At 48.1% G+C, this 22,695-nt stretch overlaps 1 protein-coding gene across 1 annotated transcript in view; it reads left to right on the forward strand.

Annotated features, from left to right (window-relative positions):
- LOC112679053 (uncharacterized) overlaps positions 1 to 22,695 on the forward strand; it is a 142,842-nt gene that overhangs the window by 51,665 nt on the left and 68,482 nt on the right. Inside the window, exons 28-36 of the mRNA XM_035718183.2 lie at positions 5,390 to 5,570; positions 10,699 to 10,910; positions 12,549 to 12,737; positions 13,115 to 13,254; positions 14,235 to 14,397; positions 14,497 to 14,583; positions 18,311 to 18,448; positions 18,540 to 18,659; positions 19,726 to 19,818. Coding sequence (XP_035574076.2) covers positions 5,390 to 5,570; positions 10,699 to 10,910; positions 12,549 to 12,737; positions 13,115 to 13,254; positions 14,235 to 14,397; positions 14,497 to 14,583; positions 18,311 to 18,448; positions 18,540 to 18,659; positions 19,726 to 19,818 — 1,323 coding nt within the window. The remainder of the gene's footprint in view (positions 1 to 5,389; positions 5,571 to 10,698; positions 10,911 to 12,548; positions 12,738 to 13,114; positions 13,255 to 14,234; positions 14,398 to 14,496; positions 14,584 to 18,310; positions 18,449 to 18,539; positions 18,660 to 19,725; positions 19,819 to 22,695) is intronic.

Here is a 22,695-nt window from a genome sequence, read left to right on the forward strand (position 1 = left end):
TTTTGATGGTAGCCATACTAATGGATGTGAGGTGGTGCCTCGTTGTGGGTTTTTTTTTTAAGATTTTATTTATTTATTCATGAAAGAAACAGAGAGAGGCACAGACATAGGCAGAGGGAGAAGCAGGCTCCGTGTGGGGAGCCTGATGTGGGACTCGATCCTGGGACTCCAGGATCACGCCCTGGGCTGAAGGCAGGTGCTCAATTGCTGAGCCACCCAGGCATCCCCTCATTGTTTTTTTTTTAAAGATTTTATTTATGTATTTATTCATGAAAGACACACACAGAGAGAGGCAGAGACACAGGCAGAGGGAGAAGCAGGCTCCGTGCAGGGAGCCCGACCTGGGACTCGATCCTGGGACTCCAGGATCACGCCCTGGGCCAAAGGCAGGTGCTAAACCGCTGAGCCACCCAGGGATTCCCCTCTCATTGGGGTTTTGATTGGCATTTCCCTCAAGAGTGATGCTGAGATGGTTTCATGCCCTTGTCTGCCATTGGTTTATCTTCTTTGGAGAAATATCTGTTTAAGTCCTTGGCCCATTTTTGAATCCGGTTGCTTGCTTTGTTGTTACTGAGATACAAGATTCTTTACAGACTCTGGATATTAACTCCTTGTCAGATACATGGTTTGCAAATATGCTCTCCCATTCCACGGATTGCCTTTTATCTGTTGACAGCGTCCTTTGACATGCAAAAGTTTTACGTATGCAGGTGGTCTGATCAAGCTCTTTTTACTTTTGTGGCCTGTGTTTTGGGCGTAACTAAGAAATCCTGGCCAAATCCAATGTTGTAGTTTCTCCCCTCTGCTTTCTTCTAAAGATCTTCTAGTTTCAGTGCTTAACATTTAGGCTTTTGATCCATTTTGAATTAATTTTTGTGTGTGGTATATGGAAACATCCAGCTGCGGTCTCTTGCCTGTGGATGTCCAGTGGTCCCAGCCCCATGTGTCCAACAGACTGTGCTCTCCCCACCCCACCCCCTGCCGTGGAGTGGGTTTGGCGGGCTTGTGGAAAATCATTTGATCACAAATGTGAGAGTTTATTTTGGGGCACCGTTCTGTTCCATTGGTCTGTATGTCATATTTATGTCCCCGCCATACTGTTTTGATTACTGTAGTTTTGTGAGACCTCCAACTTTGTGCTGCTTTTTCAAGATTGTCTGGGCTGTTCGGGGTCCCTTGAGATCCCATAAGAATTTTAGGATGGATTCTTCTGTTTCTGCCACACACACGGAAATGCCATTGCAATTTTTTTTTATAAATTTATTTTTTATTGGTGTTCAATTTGCCAACATATAGAATAACACCCAGTGCTCATCCCGTCAAGTGCCCCCCTCAGTGCCCGTCACCCAGTCACCCCCACCCCCCGCCTCCTCCCCTTCCACCACCCCTAGTTTGTTTCCCAGAGTTAGGAGTCTTTCATGTTCTGTCTCCCTTTCTGATATTTCCCACTCATTTTTTGCAATTTTGATAGGGATCAAGTCAAATTCATAGATTACTCTGGGTGGCACTGACACCTTAGCAATCTTTCCATCTATGAACACTGGACGTCTTTCTACGTATTCCTTCCTCCTCTGATTTCTTCTAGCCACGTTTTGTAATTTCCAGCATACAAGCCTTTGGCCTCCTTGTAACTTTACTCCCAAGTACTAAATTGCTTTTATTTATTTTATTTTATTTTATTTTATTTTATTTTATTTTTCTAAATTGCTTTTAAATATCAAAACTGTCTGAATAAATTCTCCTTGTGGGGAAAAAAAGTAACATTTGAAATGAAGCTAAAATTCCTTTCTCAGTTTTCGTCTTCCATCCCAGCTCCCTCCTCAGCTACCTGGAGGAAAGAGCAATTATATTCTAGGGCGCTGGTAAGAAGATCTCTTTCTGTTCCTTTGCTCTGTGCACCAGTCACGGGCACTTAGTTTTGGTTGGTGAGTCTTGCTGTGTGCATCCTTCAGCTACTGGTGTTGGAGAACTTTCTTGTTACGTTGTAGAGATCTACTTCATGCTCTTAAACCCCAGCATCATGCTCCATAGGTATCTATATTGCATCTTGTTTAGCCATTTCACGCTTGTGGTTTCTGGTGGTGCATGCCTGAACGTCCTTGGGCATGACTTTCTGGGCACATGTGCGGCAGGCTCTCTGGGGCACATGTCATAATGCACAATTTCTGGGTTTTGGAATTCATGTATTTTTAATTTGCTGCCTTTTGAACAGTTTGGCTTCTACAATGAATCAATCACCCACCCCTCCAGCCATGTCCAAGGGGAGCAATTTCCATACCCTCACCAAGACCTGACTTTTAACATTTGAAAAACATTGCTGATATGGATGGAAAGGCTATCTCATTATTTGAATTTGCATTTCCCTGATCACTTAATAAGGCTGAGCACCATATTTTCTGTATTTCTTCTGCCTTTGCATTACCCTTTCCATGGACAGCTTTTTTGTATCGTTTGACTTCTTTTTTTTTGAATTAGAATTTCGGGGCACCTGGATGGCTCAGTGGTTGGGCATCTGCCTTTGGCTCAGGTCATGATTCTAGGATCGTGGGATCGAGTCCTACATCTGGCTCCTCGCTGGGAGCCTGCTTCTCCCTCTGTCTGTGTCTCTGCCTCTCTCTGTGTCTCTCATGAATAAATAAATAAAATATTAAAAAAATAAAAATTAGAATTTTGACTTGATAGTTTTTTTTATATAATTGTAGTACATGCATTATGTTACTATTCTAAATAGGAAAAATTTCTTATTTCTGGAAAGCTTCTGGTCCCAAGGGTTTAGTGAAGAGATTAAAGATTGGCAGAGTTTCTGCAAGCCTTTTGAAGTGTGGCAGGCACCATGCTAGGTTCTGAGGAGATGAGTATGAGATATTATTTATCCTTAAGAAGTTGACAGTGAACAGAAGAGGAAAGGGCAGAGAGAGCAGTGATGAACCATTTATTATTGCCAGGCTATGTTTCAGATATGTTGTTTGTATTATCTCATTTAACCCCTGTGACATAACCACTATCCTCACTCTGCAGAGGGGAAATTATGAAAACAGTCTAATCTGAGGTCTCACAGCTACTATGTGACTGAATTGGAATGGACACTCCAGTAAGTCTCATTGCACACCTTAGGCTCTTAACCTCTTGCCTGGACTGGATTGTGCCCCAATTAAATTACTAGCAAATAATTTACTAAATGATTAGTCGAGGAGAAAAGAAATAAAAGGCATCCAGATTGGAAAGGAAGCAGTGAAACTATTTCCGTTTACAGCTGACATTATATGTGGACTATCCTAATGAATCTACACATCCACACACACACAAAATCTATTAGACCAATAAATGAGTTCTTCAAAGTTGCAGCAGACAAGATAAATATATGAAAGTCAAGTTGTATTTCTCTACACTAACAGTGAAAATGCTGAAAGTGAAATTGAGAATTCCATTGGCAATGGTGTCAAAAAGGATAAATACTTCAGCATAAATGTAACAAAAGAACATAAAACAAATACTCTGAAAACCACAAAACATGGTTGAAAGAAATGAATGAATGAATGAATGAATAAGTAAGTAAGTAAATAAATAAATAAATAAATAAATAAATAAATAAATAAAAAAAAAAAAGACATCCCATGTTCTTAGATTGAAAAACAAATGTTGAGATGGAATCATTTTTAAAATTCTTCTACAGAGTTGATAGTCCCTGTCTGTCCCTATAAAAACCCAAGCTCTCTCTTTGTGCTGAAAGTGACAAGCTGATCCCAAAATTCCTATGGAATTGCAAGGGACCCAGAAAAACAGCCTTGAAAAAAATGAACAAAGTTGGAGAACTCCTACTTCCCAATTTCAGAACTTACTACAAAGCAATGTTAACAAAGAGCATGGTAGTGGCATAGGATAGACATACAGACCAATGGAGTAGAATTGCGAGTCCAGAGATAAACCCAAAATATCCAGAGATATTTATAGTTAGTTGATTTTTGACAAAGCTGCTGGGACCATTGAAGAGGGGGAAGGAATAGCCTTTTCGACAGCTAGTGCTGGTACAACTGGATATCCATGTGCAAAATCATGAATTTGGACCCTTACTTAATACCATTTAGAAAAAAACTAATGCAAAATGGATCATAGACCTAAATTTAAGAACTATAAAACTCTTGGAAGAAAACATAAAAGTAAATCTTTATGACCTTAGAATAGGTTGGTTTTTTTTTTAAAGATTTTATTTATTTATTAATGAGAGACACACAGAGAGAGGCAGAGACACAGGCAGAGGGAGAAGCAGGCTCCATGTGGGGAGCCCGATGCAGGACTTGATCCCAGGACCCCGGGATCGTGCTCTGAACCTAAGGCAGACGCTCAACCACTGAGCCACCCAGGTGTCCCTAGGGTGGGATTTCTGAGCTACATGACACTAAGAGTATATTAACAAACACAAAAGTTGATAAATTGGGGTTCATCAGCTTTGTGCTTCCAAAGATTCTATCAAAAAAGCAAAATAGCCCACACAGTGGAAAGAAACATGCACAAATTACATGTCTTATAAGGGATTTTTACCCTAAATATATAAACAACTCTTACAACTTAACAGGAACCAGACAAAAGACTTAAATAGATATTTCTCCACAAAAGGTATACAAATGGCCAATAAGCACATGAAAAGATGCTCTATGTGATTAGGGAAATAAAAATAAAAATTACAGGGAGATACTGCTTCAAACCCGCTAGCAAGGCTAAAAACAAAAACGACAATAATAAGTGTTGGTGAGGATGTGGAGAAGTTGGAACTCTCATATATTGGTGGGATCACAAAATGGTGCAACGATATGGAAATACAGTTTGGTATATCTTTAAAATGTTAAGAACAGAGTTCCCATATGACATAACCATTCTACTCCTAGGTGCTTGAGAGAGTTGGAAACCTATGTTCACACAAACCTGTGTGGAATATTTATAGAGTATTATTCATAAAAGCTGCAAAGGGGAAACAACACAAATGCTCTTCAACAATGAATAGATAAAATATGATTTATCTATACAATAGAATATTGTTCAGCAATAAAAAGGAATGAAGTTCTGATACATGCTAAAATGCAACGTGTGTGAATCTTGAAATCATCATGCTAAGTGAAAGAAGCCAGACACAAAAGGCCACGTAGTATATGATTCCACTTATACAAAGTGTCCAGAATAGGCAAATCCATAGAAACAGAAAGTAGATTAATGGTTTCCAGGGGCAACGGGAAGCAACTGCTAGTGGGTCCAGGGATTCTTTGGGAGTGGGCCGGGCAGTTCCTGATAACGCAGGGAACTCAGGCCAACCCCTAGCCATTGTGGTGAGCTAGTGGAATGTTCTAGGTTGGGAGCGGAATGATCTGATTAGCGCCTTGGGCTGGGTCTTCTCCAGTTTGTGCTACAGGTGACCGAGAGGCAGGTGGATTACCGTCTGCAGATGTATCACTCGAGCCTTCGCCAGCCACACATGGAGAGCAGCACACACCTGAAGGTGCAGTACAATGGGCGGCTGCCCTTTGTGGCAGGCTTGCGGTGGAAGGACACGTCTCGAGCTACCCTGTGGAAGTGGGAAGGTGAGTGTCACCTAGGGAGACTCTGGCTGGCAGTTAAGATTTCTGGCCCCTGGGCCTTTGCTCAACCTGTGCTCATTACCTGGAATACCCCCCTTTGTTTTTGCCTGGCTGTCAGAACTCAGACCTTTATTTTATTCTTAAAATTTTGTTTGAATTCAATCTGCCAACATATATATAACACCCAGTGCTCATCTCATCATGTGCCCTCCTCAATGCCTGTCACCCAGTTACCCCATCTCCCCACCCACCTCCCCTTCTGCAACCCTTTTTGCCCCCCCAGAGTTAGGAATCTCTCACGATTTGTCTCCCTCTCTGTTTTTCCCCACTCAGTTTCCCTCCTTTCCCTTATGATCCCTTTCATTCTTTCTTATATTCCATGTATGAGTGAAACTATATGATAATTGTCCTTCTCTGATTGACTTACTTCACTCAGCATAATACCCTCCAGGTCCATCCATGTTGATGTAAATGGTAGATATTCGTCCTTTCTGATGGCTGAGTAATGTTCCATCATATATATAGGCCGCATCTCCTCTATTCATCATCTGTCGAAGGACGTCATGGCTCCTTCCACAGTTTGGCTATTGTGGATATTGCTGCTGTGAACATTGCGGTGCAGGTGTCCCCGTGTTTCACTGCATGTGTATCTTTGGGGTAAATCACCAGCAGTGCAATTCCTGGGTCGTAGGGTAGCTCTAGTTTTAACTTCTTGAGGACCCTCCATACAGTTTTCCAGAGTGGCTGCACCAGTTCACATTCCCACCAACAGTGCAGGAGGGTTCCCCTTTCTCCACATCCTCTCCAACATTTGTGGTTTCCTGTCTTGTTAATTTTCCCCATTCTCACTGGTGTGAGGTGGGATCTCATTGTGGTTTTGATTTGTATTTCCCTGATGGCAAGTGATGCAGAGCATTTTCTCATGTGCATGTTGGCCATGTCGATGTCTTCCTCTGTGAGATTTCTGTTCATGTCTTTTGCCCATTTCATGATTGGATTTTTTTTTTTTTTGAGTGTTGAGTTTGGTAAGTTCTTTATAGATCTTGGATACTAGCACTGTATCTGATGTGTCATTTATAAATATCTTCTCCCATTCAAGAAAGACTCAGACCTTCCATGTGTCCCATGACGCTTAAAATTATATCTTGACTGCTTAATGTTAGAACTCTACATTACAGCCCCTTCTCTAATTCTCCAGTCTTATCTTATCTCACTTTCCCTGTTACCAATTATCGTGCAGCCCCACTGGCCTCTTTTCTATTCCCCTAAGCATACCTTACGGCCTTTGCAGTTGCTGTATCCTCTTCCTGGAACACTCTCTCACTTTTAAAAAATGGCTTTGAAATAAATAAATAAATAAATAAATAAATAAATAAATAACTAAATAAATAAAGGATTTGCCATAATTTATCTTTGAATTAATTTTATTTTTATATTAGCAATACATTGTTTGAAAAATAAAGTCGAAACTATGAGTTGATCATTGTTGAAGGTGGGTATTACAATAGGGGCTTATGATCCTATGTTCTCATGTGTGTACCTGAAATAATTCTTTAAAAGTTTTTTTTAACCAAAAAAAAAAATAAAAATAAAAAAAATAAATAAAAGTTTTTTTTAACCTAGTCTATAACAAATACAGCGATCTTCTGCTTCATGTCTTCCTGTCCAAAGTTTTGCTTAAAATAGCAAGAAGTACTGTAAATTCTGTTAGCTATTTCTTGCTAAGTCCTTTGGCTCTTAAAATACTACTACAATTCTATTTCTTTTTCTTTTTTAGGCCATTCTCCATATATTTCTTACCATAAAGGATGAAAATTTAACTCTTAAACCAGTTCTTTTCAAATATCTCTTTCCCTTTGTCCCCCTAAAAGAGTTCGTTTGTGAATATTCAATATTTACTTAATTGTGACTCTATGAATGTCCTTCATAGCTGAGATACATGGTATACTATGATTCTAACTTTAATTTTTCCTGGAGTTATAATTGTCTTTTTCCCTCTTTTGACTAATTTTCTATTTTCCTCTTAATAATTATTCCTGAATGTTTAGCACAAGTCTCAAACTCTTCTCCAGATGATCAAACACATCAGATTATGTATCAGCTTCAGTTAATTCTCATATCTTTCTTGGAGACCGTCTTCTTAGATCTTCTGTTTTTCTGCTTCAGTGTAGACCAGTTGCATAGCTGTGGTTCTGGCACATCCCTTTCCCATCATCCCAGGAATTCCTTCCACTTCTCTGGGTCACAGCCCTGTTTCTTGCATTCACGTCATCTTTTTTCTTGGTTTACTCTTTTGTTTTGATTGAGCATATCTTCCAGTAGCTTCCTGAGAGAGAACTGTATTTGTTCCCTAGGACTGTTTTAACAAATGACCACAAACTGAGTGGCTTGAAACAACAGAAATGTATTCTCTCACCAGTTCTAGAGACTAGAATTCTGAGTTCAAGGTGTCGTCAGGGCCATGCCCCCTCTGTAACTCTGGGTAGAAATCTTCCCTGCTTCTTCCTAGCTCCTGATGGTGGCCATTGCTACTTGGAGCGACATTGCTCTCGTCTCTGTCTCTGTTGTCACATGTGTCTGTGTTCAAACTTCCCTCTTCTTTTAAGGACACCAGTCCTATTGGTTTTAGGGTCTACCCTACTGTAGTATGGCCTTATTATAACTACTTATATCTGTGATAGCCTCGTTCCCAAATAAGGTCACATTCTGGGATATACTGGGGGATTGGGATTTTGTATATTTCAGAGTGACACAATTCAACCCATAATAGGATGTAAACATTTTGCACTCCTAAATGTTTAAACTGTTTTGATTTGCCTGGGTAATTTGCCTGAGTAGAGAATTCTAGTTTTCCCCTTAGGATTTTGAGGACATCGCTCCAGTGTCGTTTCAAATAGTTAAGATGCTATTTCTGGTCCATCGTCCTCTGTATGTGCCCAACTTCTCACTCTCTGGAAGCTTTTAGGAACATCTCTGTATTCCAAGTGTCCTCAAATTTTATGATGTGCCCTCGTGCGCATCTGCTTTCATCCATTGTCCTGGGCACTTTGATCCTTTCAATTTGGAAACGTCATTTGGGTCAGGGTGATTTTCTTGTAGTTTCCTCTGTGTTCTGAAATTCCTGTGGGTCAGATGTTGATCCTCAGAAATTGAACCTCTACTTTTTTTTCTTCTCTCTTCTTTGCTCTATCTTCTTATCTTTTTGTTCTGGTTTTTGTTTTTATATTTTATTTATTTATGAGAGAGAGAGAGAGAGAGAGAGAAGCAGAGACATAGGCAGAGGGAGAAGAAGAGGGAGAGGTAGGCTCTCTGTGGGGAGCCTGATGTGAGACTCGATCCTAGGACCCCAGGATCATGACCTGAGCTGCTCAACCACTGAGCCATACATTGTTCTGTTTTGAGGACTTCTTTCCTCAACTTCATCTGCCAGCCCTTCTACTACATTTTAATTTTGGCTAGCTTATATTCCCAAAAGAGAGCTTATATTTCCAAAAAAGATAGCTCTTTTTGGTTCCTAAGAGTTCTTTTCTTATAGTATCCTGCTCCATGAAAACGCCTTCTCTTACTTCTCTAAGAGTAGAAGTTACAGAATTTGGGGACTTTGATCTGTTCTCCCTGAGTTTCTTTTAACTTTTTTTTCTGAATTCCTATTAGTGGCTTTCCTCAAATACCAGGCAAGACTTAGGTATGTGCTATGTTTAAGAATCGGCAGCTCAGAACTTATTTGGAAGAAGCTCCCCATGTGTTTGGGGGTACACTTGTTGACTGATGGGTTCCCCTGTCAAGCACTTGAATGGGGACCCCTGGGGCCTCTATCTGTGAACCTTTCTTTTTCATTCTGTTCTTTCCTCGAGCAGTCTTCCCATCCCCTGTGGGAGGGGTGCACAGGGGCAGGGCCCTGGGCTACTCTATTCAGCATCTCCCTGTTCTCACCCTCTGCCCTCAACCTGCCTGGTCTCCCTGCATCCAGGCCTCTCTGCCTCACTTTTCTCAGACAGTAAATCTTCCGTCTCCAACAGGCGGGAGGTTGCCCTCACCTTTGATAGACTCCCACTGCTTTTCACGTGGGTCTTTGCTCGAATGTCCCTTTCTCATGGAAACCTTGGCTGGGCTAACCTTTGCTCAATTGTCAGTACTTCGTGGAAAACTTGACTGACCTCCTCATCAAACTCCCCCTTCATTTTCCTTCATAGCACTCAGCATTGTTTACTTAGGTCTCATTATTTGTTTATTTGTTCAAGATCTGTTCCTCCTGCCATCCACCAGCCCTGGGCTGCAAGTTATATGAAGGCAGCAACTGTGTCGGCTTGTTCACTATATATCCCAAGTGTCCCAAGCAATACTGGCTGAATTAGTCCTTGAATGAATTGGGGTATTCATGACAAAATATGAGTGGGGTTCTGAGACCTGCTTTTAGTTGATCGTGGAAAGGGCAAAAGGTTATGTTGAATGTTACCTTTTTGATGATGATGATGATGGTGGTGGTGGTGATGGTATTTACTCTTCTTAACCAGTGCTTCCTCTGTCCCAATACCCAGTGAGCAGTCTTACTGAACCCATTTTACAGATGATGGCAGCACAGGCTCAAAGAGGCCACAGCTTGGAGAGTAAAGGCCACATTCTTCATTACCACACTCCTGTGCTCCCTTCCCGGCTCTTTGTGCCTTTCTTTTGTCCATCATGTCCCTACAAAAAATCACCAAACCCACAGAAAAGTGCAGTGGATTATATCGTTCACACCAACCAACTCATACCCAGGTTCTACTGTTAACATTTTACTCACATGTTTCTATCCACTTATCCATCCATGTTATTTGTTGGTGCAGTTCAAGGCAAGCTGTAGACACTCGTACATGTCATCCCTAAGCGTTTCAATATGGGTGGTGGTAACTCGAGTGGGACGCACACATCTCCAGGGTACTATTTAATGAGTTTTGACAGGTGCACACACCTGTGTTGCCCCTATCACATTACCAGCATTCTGTAAAGTTCCCTCCTGTCCCATCCCAGTCATTGCCAGTTTTGAGACATGCCCAGAGTAGCTGTGAGGAGGCTACGGGCACCTCTTGGTACCTGCCAATAGTTATTTTCCTACCGGTTGTACCTGCTTCTCCCCCTCTACCTCTTGCAGGTGCTTTGAACCTGGATAGTCCCTGGCTGATGATCTCTGTGGCTCACAGGCTGTACTGGCCCCACCGTCCCACATTCCAGGCCATCCTGGAGCTGACGCTGGGCAAGGCCTGGACCCTCAAGAACCTGGTGATGAACGTGGCCTTCAGGGGCCAAGGCCTCGACAGGGAGGGCAAGATTCACATCTATACCCCGGCCACCACTTACCTCCGGGTGAGCATGCCCAGTCACGCCCCCTGCTCGCCACCCCACAGATGGACTCCAGCCCAGGAGCCTAGTTCCTTGCCATGTAGAATTTCTTGCCTGCAGAGGGAGAACACCCAGGCCTAGATGTGGGCAGGTTGGATGACCCAGTACTTACAGTCTTCAGGATTAGTTACCAAGTGAATTTGGAACAGCAGACCACGCCCCTCAGTCTCAATTTCCCATATTCTTGCTTAGCAGCTGTTAGATTAAAAGATGAAAGAATGTTGAAGGGGAACTCTGAAACAAGTAGACATCAGGCTTTTGCTGAAAACCGAATGAAAACTTCAAGGTCCGTTTTATACCAGCTGTAGGGTATCCTTGAGAAGCTTCTCCAGCATCTCTGAAGCATAATAGTCTAGGAGAAATCCAACCCATGAAAGATTTCCCAGGAGTCACCCGAGGGAGCCTGGCACATATCCTCTTCCCATGTTGGGATGATGAGTGGACACAGCAGGAGGTCAGGGCCTGACTGGGACCCAGAAGGAGGCAGCTCCATGGGCCCATCTGGGGACAGCGTAGTCCCCTCTGAGGCCAGGGCTGAGTGGTAGCAGGGTGGAGGCATGAGGAGCAGGGCATTGCCGGAGAGCTTGGGGACTGTCAAGAGGCCACCGTGTAGCGGATCGAGCCAGCACAGGAGTGCGAGGTGGGGTCAGCCAGCCACCTCGTGCAGACACCCCAGCCAGGGGCCTGATGGTGGCCTGTCCCGGGAGATGGTAGCAAGTGTCCAGATTCTGGGACTAGTTTGAAGGTGGAGCCGATGTATTTGCTGACAGATTTGCTGGTGGATTGGCAGAGGAGGGTGGGGTGGGGGGAGAGCTCAAGACAAGACATAAATGACCCCAAGCAGCTAGGTGGAGGAGGCGCCCCTCACTGAAATGGGAGCCTGGCAGTAGGGGGCTCTGGGGAGAGGCTCCAGGTCAGGGACCTTTGGGACAAGGTGTTAGGGAGTTCTAGTATTTGGCAGGGGGTTCCAGTCATGCCTAAACCCCACGATGACCCCATCACCTCCACTTGTGAGGCTGTGAGCTGTGGGAACAGGGCACAGTGGCCTACGAGGTACTGGCACCGTGCTATTCCCGGTGGCGCTTGGCCCAGGGGTAGTGGGCTGGGGTGCAAGCCTGGTGCAGGGCTACCGGCGCTCTACCCCCACCAGCTCCAGCACAAGCCAAACTAGCACCCAGCTCTTCCCAGGGCTCCAAAGACTACAGCGATGGTGCAGGGAGAGAAGGCCACCTGCAGGTGTGTGCCCCTCAGGGCAGAGACCCTGCTTGCTCATAGCAGTGGCCCAGTGAGATCATATTCCCTTTTTGAGCCGAAGAGGAAAGAAGGAGAAGGGAATTATCTTCTCTGATAACTGATGCTTCAGATTCTCTCTCTGCTCAGGGCTGAGAGCTGAAGGGAAGTTTGTTGTCCTCTTTTTTCAAGACCCTGTAGGGAACAATCATTTCTGCCTGTGCCAGTCAGGAAAGGCCTCACAGAGAAGGCATCGGAGGGATTTTGAAGCATGAGTAGGAGTTCACCAAGTGGGAATGGGGAGAAAGGGCGTCCCCGGGGGAGGGCATCGGGTGTGCAAAGGCTTTGGTCGCCCTCCCCTCCTCGCTGTAGGTATCCACGGTGATGACCTTGGCACAGAGCCTCTTCCGCAGCCGGAGTGAAGTAGAATCAGCCTGGAGTGCCACGGTGCAGAACGAGATCCACGCAGAGAACAGCCAAGACCTTAAGATAGTTCACTGCTGGTTGAAGGGCCCCCTGCGGGAGATGAACTTGACTGCAGCCTACAGGCACACGGAGCAGGTGAGTCCAGGGGGCCCAGGCTGGAGACTGCACTGTTGAGAGACCCCCAAATCCCTCTGGCTGCTTAGAGCCATTGGCTCAGCCTATGACCGTGTGGGTTCCTGAGCTCAGTCTCTTAATCTATGAAAGAAATCTATTAGCTAAGGATCAGCTGCGTTAGACCATTCCCTGCGGGGCGCCTGGGGAGGGCGAGGCATGGCGGTGCACCCGTGCCACCCTGCGGCCTGCTCTGGGTGAGGCTGCGGTCCAGGTCAGCAGCCCCGCCTCAGGTGGCCACTCCCAGGGCAGTGGGCAGGCAGTGGGAGCTCCCCTTGCAACCCCACGCATGATGGTCCCCACTGGGCCACCCCGCTCCATCAGCCTGGTCCTTGTTGCAGCCCCGGAAGACCCACGTGTCGCTGACGGCTCTGGTGACTGGCACCAGGGGCCAGCCTCGGGGCCTGGAGTTGGACGGCAAGCTGGAGGAGGTGACTCGCGATGGGAGGTTGTACCAGAAGCAGGGGACCTTCCTCCTCAGGTACGTGTGGCCCCTTCTCCTTACGTGCAGCGTCTGCCAGGCCTCTGCTTCTGCAGCGTGGAGGGTCATGGGGAACGGGGTGAGCCGTGCTGCCCGGGAGGCCCACCCTGGCCTGCGGAGCCCAAGGTGGAGCCCAGAGCTCGGAGACCAGCTGCCTGCCTCCTTTGAAAGTCCCGCATCCCTAACCCCCTTCCATTAGGATGCTATGACATCTGGGAGCGGAAGCCTGTCATCACCCCTAGCCTGAGAGCTGCTCTGGGGAATCTTTCCAGTTCCTGGAGGCACAGCTTGTGGTCGGGAGGGTATAAGAGGTGGGGAGGGGGTGAAATCGGCAGACCCGGCCTGAGCTCCAGTCTGGGTCCAGACCCGCTGCCTGACCTGAGTCCTCTTTTGTCAAAACAATAGCAACTGAGAAGTGACAGGAGCCACCGTCTCCATAGGCCTCATTCATTCGTTTAGTTCATTTATATTTATTGAGCACCTACTACGTGCTGTGCACTCTTCTGGGAAAACAGGGAACCAAAGGGACAGGACTCCTGCCCTTAGGGAGCTTGCATTCACTGCACGGACATTACCTCCAATGGTCCCAACCACCGTTGGGATGGAGCAGCTAGTATTTCAGTCCCCATTTCACAGAGGGGGGAAACTGAGGCATGCAGAAGTCAATCATGTCTGTCCTCTGCTGCCCAAGGTAACAGGGCCCAGGGGCTGCCTGTCCTTGGGTCTCTGCTGCCCATGGGGGATGGTGACCCCCGCCGTGCCCAGCTCACTGGGTTGTCACCGGGGCACCGCGAGATGGTCAACGAGTGTCGGTTGGCAAGACTCAGGGCCCACATGCGTCCTGATGTTCTCTTCTCTGTGACAGAGTCTCAACCCTGCAAGCTTGTGACGGGCCCGGTCTGAGCTCGTGGGGCACAGCTGTCCCCTGCCCCTGCCAGCCGCTTTAATGGCTCCGGCCTGTTATCCTCTGTCCATGCCAGGCACCCCTTGCCTCTGCCCATCCCGCAGAGCCTCCTCCTGCAGGAGACCTTCACGGCGGATGGGCGCCACCAGCGATGCTCCCTGGAAACCAGGCTTGTCCTGAATGGCCGGGAGGAGACCCTGCAGACCGTAGTCCTGGGCTACCAGGCCGGACACCCCTACGTGAGTGGGCTCCGGGACGCCCTGGGAGCCGGGGGAGGCCCCTGGCCGTCGCTGACCCGTCTTTGGGGGCGTGTGCCCGTGTCCCCCCACCCCACCCAGGTCTGCGCTGGCCTGACCCACCCGTACAAGAGCGAGGCCATTCCCGGGAACGTGGAGGGGTGCGCCGTCGCCTGGAGTGAGCACGCCGTAAGTGGGAACCCCCCGGGGAGCTGGCATGCAGGGGTCCCCAATCCAAGCTGCTGTCTTCTCGGAACTGGATGAGCAGAGGGCTCCCCGGCCTGGGTTTTCTGTTCCACCCTGTCCCCGCTGCTCCATCCTGCCTGACAGCCCGAGGGGCCTTTCCTGGGCCAGCACGATCACACCGCTCCTTCTCTCTGGACGGAGACCCCAGCCCCGCCCTGTGGTCTTGCTGACCCTCCAGGCCACCCGAGACCCTTCTCTCCTTCGGCCATGTCCTTTCACTCAGCCTCCTCTCGGTCCCTCAGCCAGCTCTTTCCTGCCCCAGGACCTCTGTGTGTTCTGTGTCTGGAGCGGTCACTCCTTCGGCTTTGCCTCCTTGCCTTGTACTCACTGGTGAGGGTTCAGCTCATGCATCCCTTCTCCTTGCGTCAAGCCTGACCCCCAGACCACCTTGCATCCCCTGGTTACCCCCCTGCACGCCCCACACCACTGCTTCTAGCCCTTCTCACAAATCTCAGTTCTATTTTGATGTGATTCTTTAACCAGTCGCTGTCCCTCCTGCCGGCCCCTGAGATCTGTGGATGGTACCGTGTCTCATTTGATTGTACTTTATTTCATCACACTTTCCAGATTTTGCATTTTCTTAAATACACCCTGAAGGGTGGTGGCAACCCTGCATCCAGCAAGGCTGTTGGTGCTGTTTTGCCAACAGCATTTACTCACTTCATGTCTCTGTGTCATGTTTTGGCGACTCTGGCAATACTTCACTTTTTCATTATTGTGATATTGGTTGCGGTGGTTTGTGATCAGTGACTACAGTTGGCTGCAAACTCAGATGATGGTTAGCACTTTGTAGCAATGAGGTATTCTTTAAATGAAGGTACGTGTGTGGTGTTTTTTTTTTTAAACATAATCCTGCTGCACGTTTAATCAACTACCGTGTAAATAGAACTTTTGTATATACTGGGAAAGCGAGAATTTCGTTTGACTCGCTTGTTGCCAGACTTGCTTTATTGGGGTGGTCCGGAACCAAACCTGCAGGGTCTCCAAGGTATGCCCCTATTTATCACTGGAGCCCCAGGACCTGGCACGTCATCTGTGCTTAATGAATCATTGTCACCCCAGTGCTATTGAGAGTCTGTTGTGCACCTGACCCAGAGCAGGAGTGGACAACCTTTTCCTATGCAGGAGCAGATAGTAATTAATTATTTCTGCCTCTGCAGGCTGTAAGGTCTCTGCTACAGGTACTCATCCGACTGCCCTCGTAGCACAGACACATCCTAGAAAACGCACAAGTGAATGGGCACAATCGTGTTCTGATAAAACTTGTGCTGTGGACTGAATGCTTGAGTTCTCCCCCAGATTCGTATGTTGAAGCCCTAATGTGAAGATATTGGGAGGGGAGGGTCTTTGGGGGGTGGTTAGGTCATGAGGCTGGAGCCCCCATGATGAGATTCATACCTCATGGGAAGAGGAAGAGCTTGTTCTTGCTCTCTCTCTCTCTCTCCACCCTATGAGGGTGCCGTAAGGAGAGAGCCGCCAGCAAGCCAGGAGGAAGGCCTCCGGAACCCAACCCCGATCTCAGACTGTCAACCTCCAGGATCGAGAGGAGTAAATTTTGGTTGTTTAAACCACCGAGGCTATGGGATTTTTGTTGAGAGTAGCCTGAACTGCAAAGACAACTTCACATACAAACATGAGCCAGGTTTGACTCCCTGGCCGAGGCTTTCTGCCTGACTTAGAAGGTGTTGGCATTAGCCTTTGTAGGGGTGAAATTCATTTTTGCCATTGTGCCCAGAACGAATGATTCCATGTCCCTGGGCCCCCGTTTCCTCGGCCATAAAACGGAGACAGCAGTACTCATCTCTTATGCTGTGGTTGTGAGGACGGAAATGTAACGTGATAATCTTCCTTAGGTACCTGACACGTGCCCACCTGCCCCTCATCCCAGACTCCTTCCCGATCTAGGAATAGGTAACTCTATTCTCCAGCAAGCATTTATTGAGCACCTATCATGTGCCAGGCCCTGGACAAAGAAGTTAGTGGTGGCCTCTCCTTTGAGGGATGTACAAAGGTCTACTGAAGGAGGGTGACGTGGGGCCAGCTGTTGAGACCTCTTCTTCTGGGGCCACACCTGTTCAACCGGGGTTGTGGATGGCTTCCAAAGGGTTGGTAGCCGAAGTCCTTGGAGCTCCTGAGGAAGCAAAGGGCAGAATGACAGCCCAAAACATCTGCAGAAATACCTCCCCATGGTGTTGAGTGCTTTTTTTTTTTTTTTTTTTAAACCGGAGATTGCAGAATGGCGCCATGGGCCAGATCTAGCCTGCAGATGTGTTTTGTTTGGCCTGCTTCACACTTCACATTTTTAAAAACCTTGTCAACGTGTAAAAATCAGAAGATTTGGAGTAAAACTCAGATTTCTGCTTCTAATTAAAAAGAAATCAGAAGATCTGACACAGGAGGCCTGAAATCCCACCTGACAACAAGAGGCGAGAAGCAAGTGGATGGGGACCCTTTCATTGAGTTGAATTTGGCTCTCTGGTCTTTCTAAAACCCTGTCTTTGTTTAATGACACACATTTATTTTCCTTCTCTTGGACTTTTATTTATCCTTCTACCATCTTGTTTCTAAAATAAAGCCACGCATTGTTCTAAAGTTGTACGCTAGCGATAAGATTCTGCGGCAAGACATTTTTAACTTCCCTGTCACCGCAGATGGGAACAGATGGCATACTCTGCTACCGTGGGCTTGGCATGTGGCAGAGGCTAAAAAGTTGCTGAGTGAACACATGATTAACCATGTGGATTCGTGTCTTGTGGCTGCGATACCAAAGTACTACAAGCTTCATGGCTTCAAACAACACAAACTCACCTTATGTATTTGGAGATCAGAAATCCAAAATGGGTTTCCCTTGGCTCATGGCAGGTATTGCCAGAGTTACCTTCTTTCTGGAGGCTCCAGGAGAGAATCCTTTTCCTTGTCTTTTCTAGCTACTAGGAGCCACCCACGACTCGTGGGTCATCGTCCTTTTCTCTGTCTTCAAAGCCAGCAGAGATAGCATCTCTCTCTCTCTCACTCTCTCTTGTTCTCTCACTGACTCTGACCCTTCTGCCTCCCTCTTATAAGAATGCTTATCATTGCCTTGGGCCCACTGGATGATCCAGGATAATCTCCCCATCTAAAGATCCTCAACTGCAAAATCCCCTTTGCTGTGTAAAATAACGTATTTACAGGTTCTGAGGATCAAGATACGGGGATCTTTGGGAGGCTGGATATTTTCCTGCCTGCCATGTTATGAATTAAACATTCTTTCACTTCAGCCTGGCGTTGGCCTTGGGGTTGCTGGCTATCACGAGTGATTTTGCCCTCTTCCAGATATTTCCTGAGTGCCTGCAGTGCGCCAGGACCTGTGTTCAGTATGAGGCATACCACCGTGAACAAAACTGTCACATACCAGGGCACTCCCTTGGAATGAGACACAGGTTCTCAGATTCACCCCCTCAAGCCCACCCCACTCACGCTACTTGTGGGCACTAGACTTGATCATTCCTCTTTGAAAGACCCCCACATACCTGTCCTCGCTTCCTGCCCTGTGTGTGGATAGTGGAGACCACTTTAACCCATCCATCTTGGGGCTGTTTTCTTCTAACTGCTGGATTCCCAGGGTGGCTTCTGTAGGCACTTGGAGATGGAAAATCACTTCTCTCCATCCTACCGGTTCTTGCTCCCCCAGGCTAAGAACAGGGAGGTCGAGGCCACTTTGAAAGTCAACCAGAACGTCGTCCTGCACTTAAAGGGTCTGCACCATGACCGATCTCAGCATGGGGAAATCTGGCACAGCCTGGCCCTGGATGCTGCACACTCCTCCCAGGTACCTGTCCCCAGCTTGGGCAAACACTGGTTTGCGGCCTCTGAGTGGTGCTCAACTGTTGGAGAGCATAAATGGCACTGTTTCTTTCCAGCTGAGGCTCCCACAGGCCCTGCATTTGGATGGGGACATTGTCTTCAGACGGGGTCCTCGGGGAGCATTTGACTGCAGGGTGGACACAAGGGCTGCCATCAACCGCAACGTCACCTCCCAGGTCAGATGTCCCGGTTCTGCCTCCTTCCTCCCTGAGGGAGGAGAGATGTCCATGTCAGAGCACAGGTGTCCCATGTGCAGGGGCTGAAGAGGTGGCAGGGTGGCCCTGGAGAGCCCTTACTTTGGCAGTGTGCGTGGGATGAATCAGGATGCACTGTTGTAATAAAAGCCTGCTTTCCTGTGAAGCTTTATTGCCTGGTCGTGTCACAGTTGCTGTGTGGCTCTGTGGCTCTGCCTCAGCTGGCACAGGGGGCCTGGGACAGTGAGAATTATACAGAAGGTTCCCAGGGCCAGTCCCTTTAGGGGGCCAGGCCACACCTGCCTGCATTCCATTGGCCAGAACTCATCACATGACCCTGCCCAGCTGCAAGGGAGGCTGGGAAATGTAGTTTGAGCTGTGTGTCCAAGAGGGAAAGAAAATGCAGCTTGGTGGTTATACATAGGAGCTGCTGTGGCTATATTTGTTCGATCCTTTCCTATACACAGATTGCGTCTCTGCCACATGCTGGGTTCTGTGCCGCGTCCTGGGGATGCACGGGCGACTTTCTGTCTCCAACTCCCAGGAGCTCTAAGTCCAAATTTTAGCTCCACTGCTGATTCTCTGTGTGACCTTGGATAAATTACTCAACCCCATTGAATATCGGTTTTTTCAGCTGTGAAATGGGGACAGTGATACCAGCCAGTGAGAGCAGGGGTGGAGATTAAATGAGGTGACAGTTACAAAGCCTGCTATGTGGTCAGGGTCAAATAGAATGCCGCCGTGGACGTGGGAGGCATAAGCAGGCACTGTGGCAGGGGATGTAAGAGGCCCGAGGTCCCAGGATCATCTTCCCAGCCCCCTATCTGGGGCCTCACTTCTCAAGTTCCTAAGTAACGCAGCCTGAGTCAGATTGGGGCTAAGGAGCATCGCAGAAGGTGGTTTCTGGCATCTGCTGTTGGCTTGGGCTTTGGGCAAGCTCTGGGATGACCGGTCCTTCCTCGGGCGCCCAGCCAGCTACCTTCTGGGGTTCGGCATCTCCCTCCTCCACTCCCTCTGACCCTCCTCCTCCACCTCCCCTTGTCAACAGGTCTCAATCCAGCTGAACGGATCTGACTCCCACTTGGCGTTCCTCTTCCAGCTCAGACATCCCCACAGACCAGCATTTCCTCCAGACTTCCAGGTACAGACGTGGTCCCTCTGGGGTGACCTCGAATTGCCTGCCAAGTGTTGTCTCTGAGCAGAACAGCCAGCTTGCTGGGAGATGGGGCAGAAGGAAGAGAGGATGGAGGCCCTGGGTGTGGGGCGAGGGAGGCCACACCAGGATGTGAAGCTTAGCCATTCAGCCAGTCCAAGAATCAAGAACAGATGGCAGCAGGGAGGTTTCCAAATCCATCATTTGGAAGTGATTGCCCAGGCCAGAAGGGGTTTTTTGCGCCCTGGGGGGCAGAAGGATCACATTTCACCCTTAAAAATGGAGAGAAGCAGAATTGTCCTCTCTAGCCTGTCCTGTATTTGGGAGAAGCCATCTGATCCATTTTTTGACCTCGGAGTATTTTGCCTGGCATGGGGGTAGGAAGGCTGAAGGGTTTTACTCTACAAGGAGATAAAGGGCAGGGAAAGGAGGCCAGGCAGGAGGGCTGTGCTCTGCTGTCCCAGCGCTGGGTGCCCCACGTGTCACCAAACAAGCCAAGTGTGCTGTGTACACAGGAATTAGGCAGCAGGCTGGGGAGATGGAGGTGTAGACGGGTAGTCTACCTGTGAGGAGGCCCAGAACTTGAGAGCAATTTTTAAGTGCCTGCTGTGTGCCAGCCCTGTGCTGGTGGCTCTGGGAACTCGAAAGGACCCTGAGAAGAGCTTTCCATTATGGAAACTGGTCCTTCTCAGAGGTACCTGTTTTCGTGGGTCACCAGCTCTGAAATCAGGATGTCTTCAAATTCCCATGGGTTCACTGCTTTGTTATCAGCTTTTTTGCTTTCATGGGGGTCCATAAAGTCATGGCACATCTCAGGGCATCTGGCGTCCCGGATCCGAGGGCATGCTGTCACTGTCATCGGTTGTGATAGGAGCTGATGTCTGTTGAGTGTTGACCACGTGCCAGGCTCTGTTCTCAACCCTTTACGTGGGCTTGTCTCATGGATGCCCCGTGACGCCGCTGTGGTAGGACTCTGCAGATGAGAATCTGCGACAGAGAGAGGGGACGTGACTTGTACAAGGCCACTGAGTGTGTAGGGAGGGGGAGGATCCCGGATGCGAACCTGATACCCCTGGCTGTGCTCACCACGGGGCAGATGTACCGAAATCCTGGATGCTGGGTCATCTAATGGGCTCAGACTTTATTATCATTAAAAAAAAATTTTTTTTTAATTAGAGAGAAAGCACAAGTAGGGGAGAGGGCAGAGGGAGAGAGAGAAGCATACTCCCCTCTGGGCAGGGAGCCCAATGCAGGATTCAATCCCAGGACCCCAGAATCATGTCCTGAGCTGAAGGCTTAACTGACTGAGCCTCACAGGTGCCCCTATCACCACTTTTTAAAACAGCAGCACCTTTGTTCACCTTCGCTCTCTGTGGGTGAAGTGGGGCTGGGGAGCTCAGCTTTGTCAGCCTCTGCCTCCCTCTTGGAGCCCCTGCGAAGCATCTGCGGCTGGAAGCTGCGTGCATGCTGCAAGCTTTCACGGTGTAGCAACGAGCCTAGCAACTATCCATAGCCCTTCCCCTCCTTGCATGGCCAGCGCTCCAAGGAGATCAAGGCCCGTTATCCGGGCATTCTTTGTTATCAAGGAGGTGCACCCGGTTGGCTGCCCCCGGAGCCCCTGACCTTGAACGCTGAACATGTTTTTTCTACATATCCTGCTTGATGGGAATATAGAGGGAGCACGGGATCCGTACATTCTCAAATGATTGATGGGGGTGTTCAGGGTGTGCTTGCACAAGCCAGCCGTCCAGCCTGCACCATACACTCCACCCCGGGACCCCCCAGATGGCACCTTCATTCTTGACATGCCTCTCTTCCCTGGTATCCCTGGGGCTGGGTATGCCGAGGCACGCTGCAACCAAACCCCGTAGCAACAGCGCGAGCCACAGCATCCAAGTAATAGGAAGACACAAATGGCTAACGGCCATAAATGGCCTTCTTGCGAGGAAGAAGGCAAGTGATTTAACCAAGCACTAACAGGGTCAGTAAGGAATTCAGCAGCTTTACTCTGTGTTTACACTAGCCATGGCTTGGGAAATGGTGTGGAAATAGTCCTATACACACACACACAAAATTCTGTCTTGATGAGACCACGTGTCCCTCCCAGTGCTGTGGTTAACATGTCACAAACCATTCCATTTTGCAGAACTGCTTGTCTTATTTGGGAACCCTCCTAGAGAGGGAGAGGGAGAGGGATTGCCTCAAAGGTGGAATTAAAAGCAGCAGCCATGTGTCTGGCTAGCCGTGTGTCGACCTGCCGCCCTACATCCTATAAATGAGTATATGGCCCAGCAAGTAGGGGTGCTCCCAGATATAGCATCAGCCCTACTTACCCAGTAAGTAAGTGGGCACCACATGCCCACAGCCATCGCCGGGGGGAGGGGAGAGGGGAGAGCACCTGAGGGAATGGGTGCACGCTGTCTCCCTAGCCAGATCTCAGCGGTAATGGGTGCAATGTGATTGCATGGTTGTGTGGGTATCCACCCTACATTATGACCTATAGCATTTGGGGGTCCCATTGTACCTCTCTGTATACAATGGGGCCACTTCCATAATTTGTACCAGGAGCATGCAGTGCACAGCTGGTCCAGGTCCATGCCACAAATGGTGGCCTTCTGGGTGGCACACTTACTGGGGCAGGCTTGCAGGGGTCCCGGATAAGTGTCCACACGCATTGGAGCATAAGGTCAGCCATCCGAGAGAGGCAAGGGACCCGTGTAGTCGATCTGCCCCCTTGCTGCCTGTCCAGTGTCTCTTGGCAAATGCCGTGATCATTCCTGGCACACGCTGGACTTTGTTGGCAGACGGTTGTGATGTCTTTGTAACGCAGCGGTAGGCCCTGGTTCTTAGCGATGGTCCACAAGG

The sequence above is a fragment of the Canis lupus genome, chromosome 6, assembly GCF_003254725.2.
Source record: "Canis lupus dingo isolate Sandy chromosome 6, ASM325472v2, whole genome shotgun sequence".
Classification (NCBI taxonomy): Eukaryota; Metazoa; Chordata; class Mammalia; order Carnivora; family Canidae; genus Canis; species Canis lupus.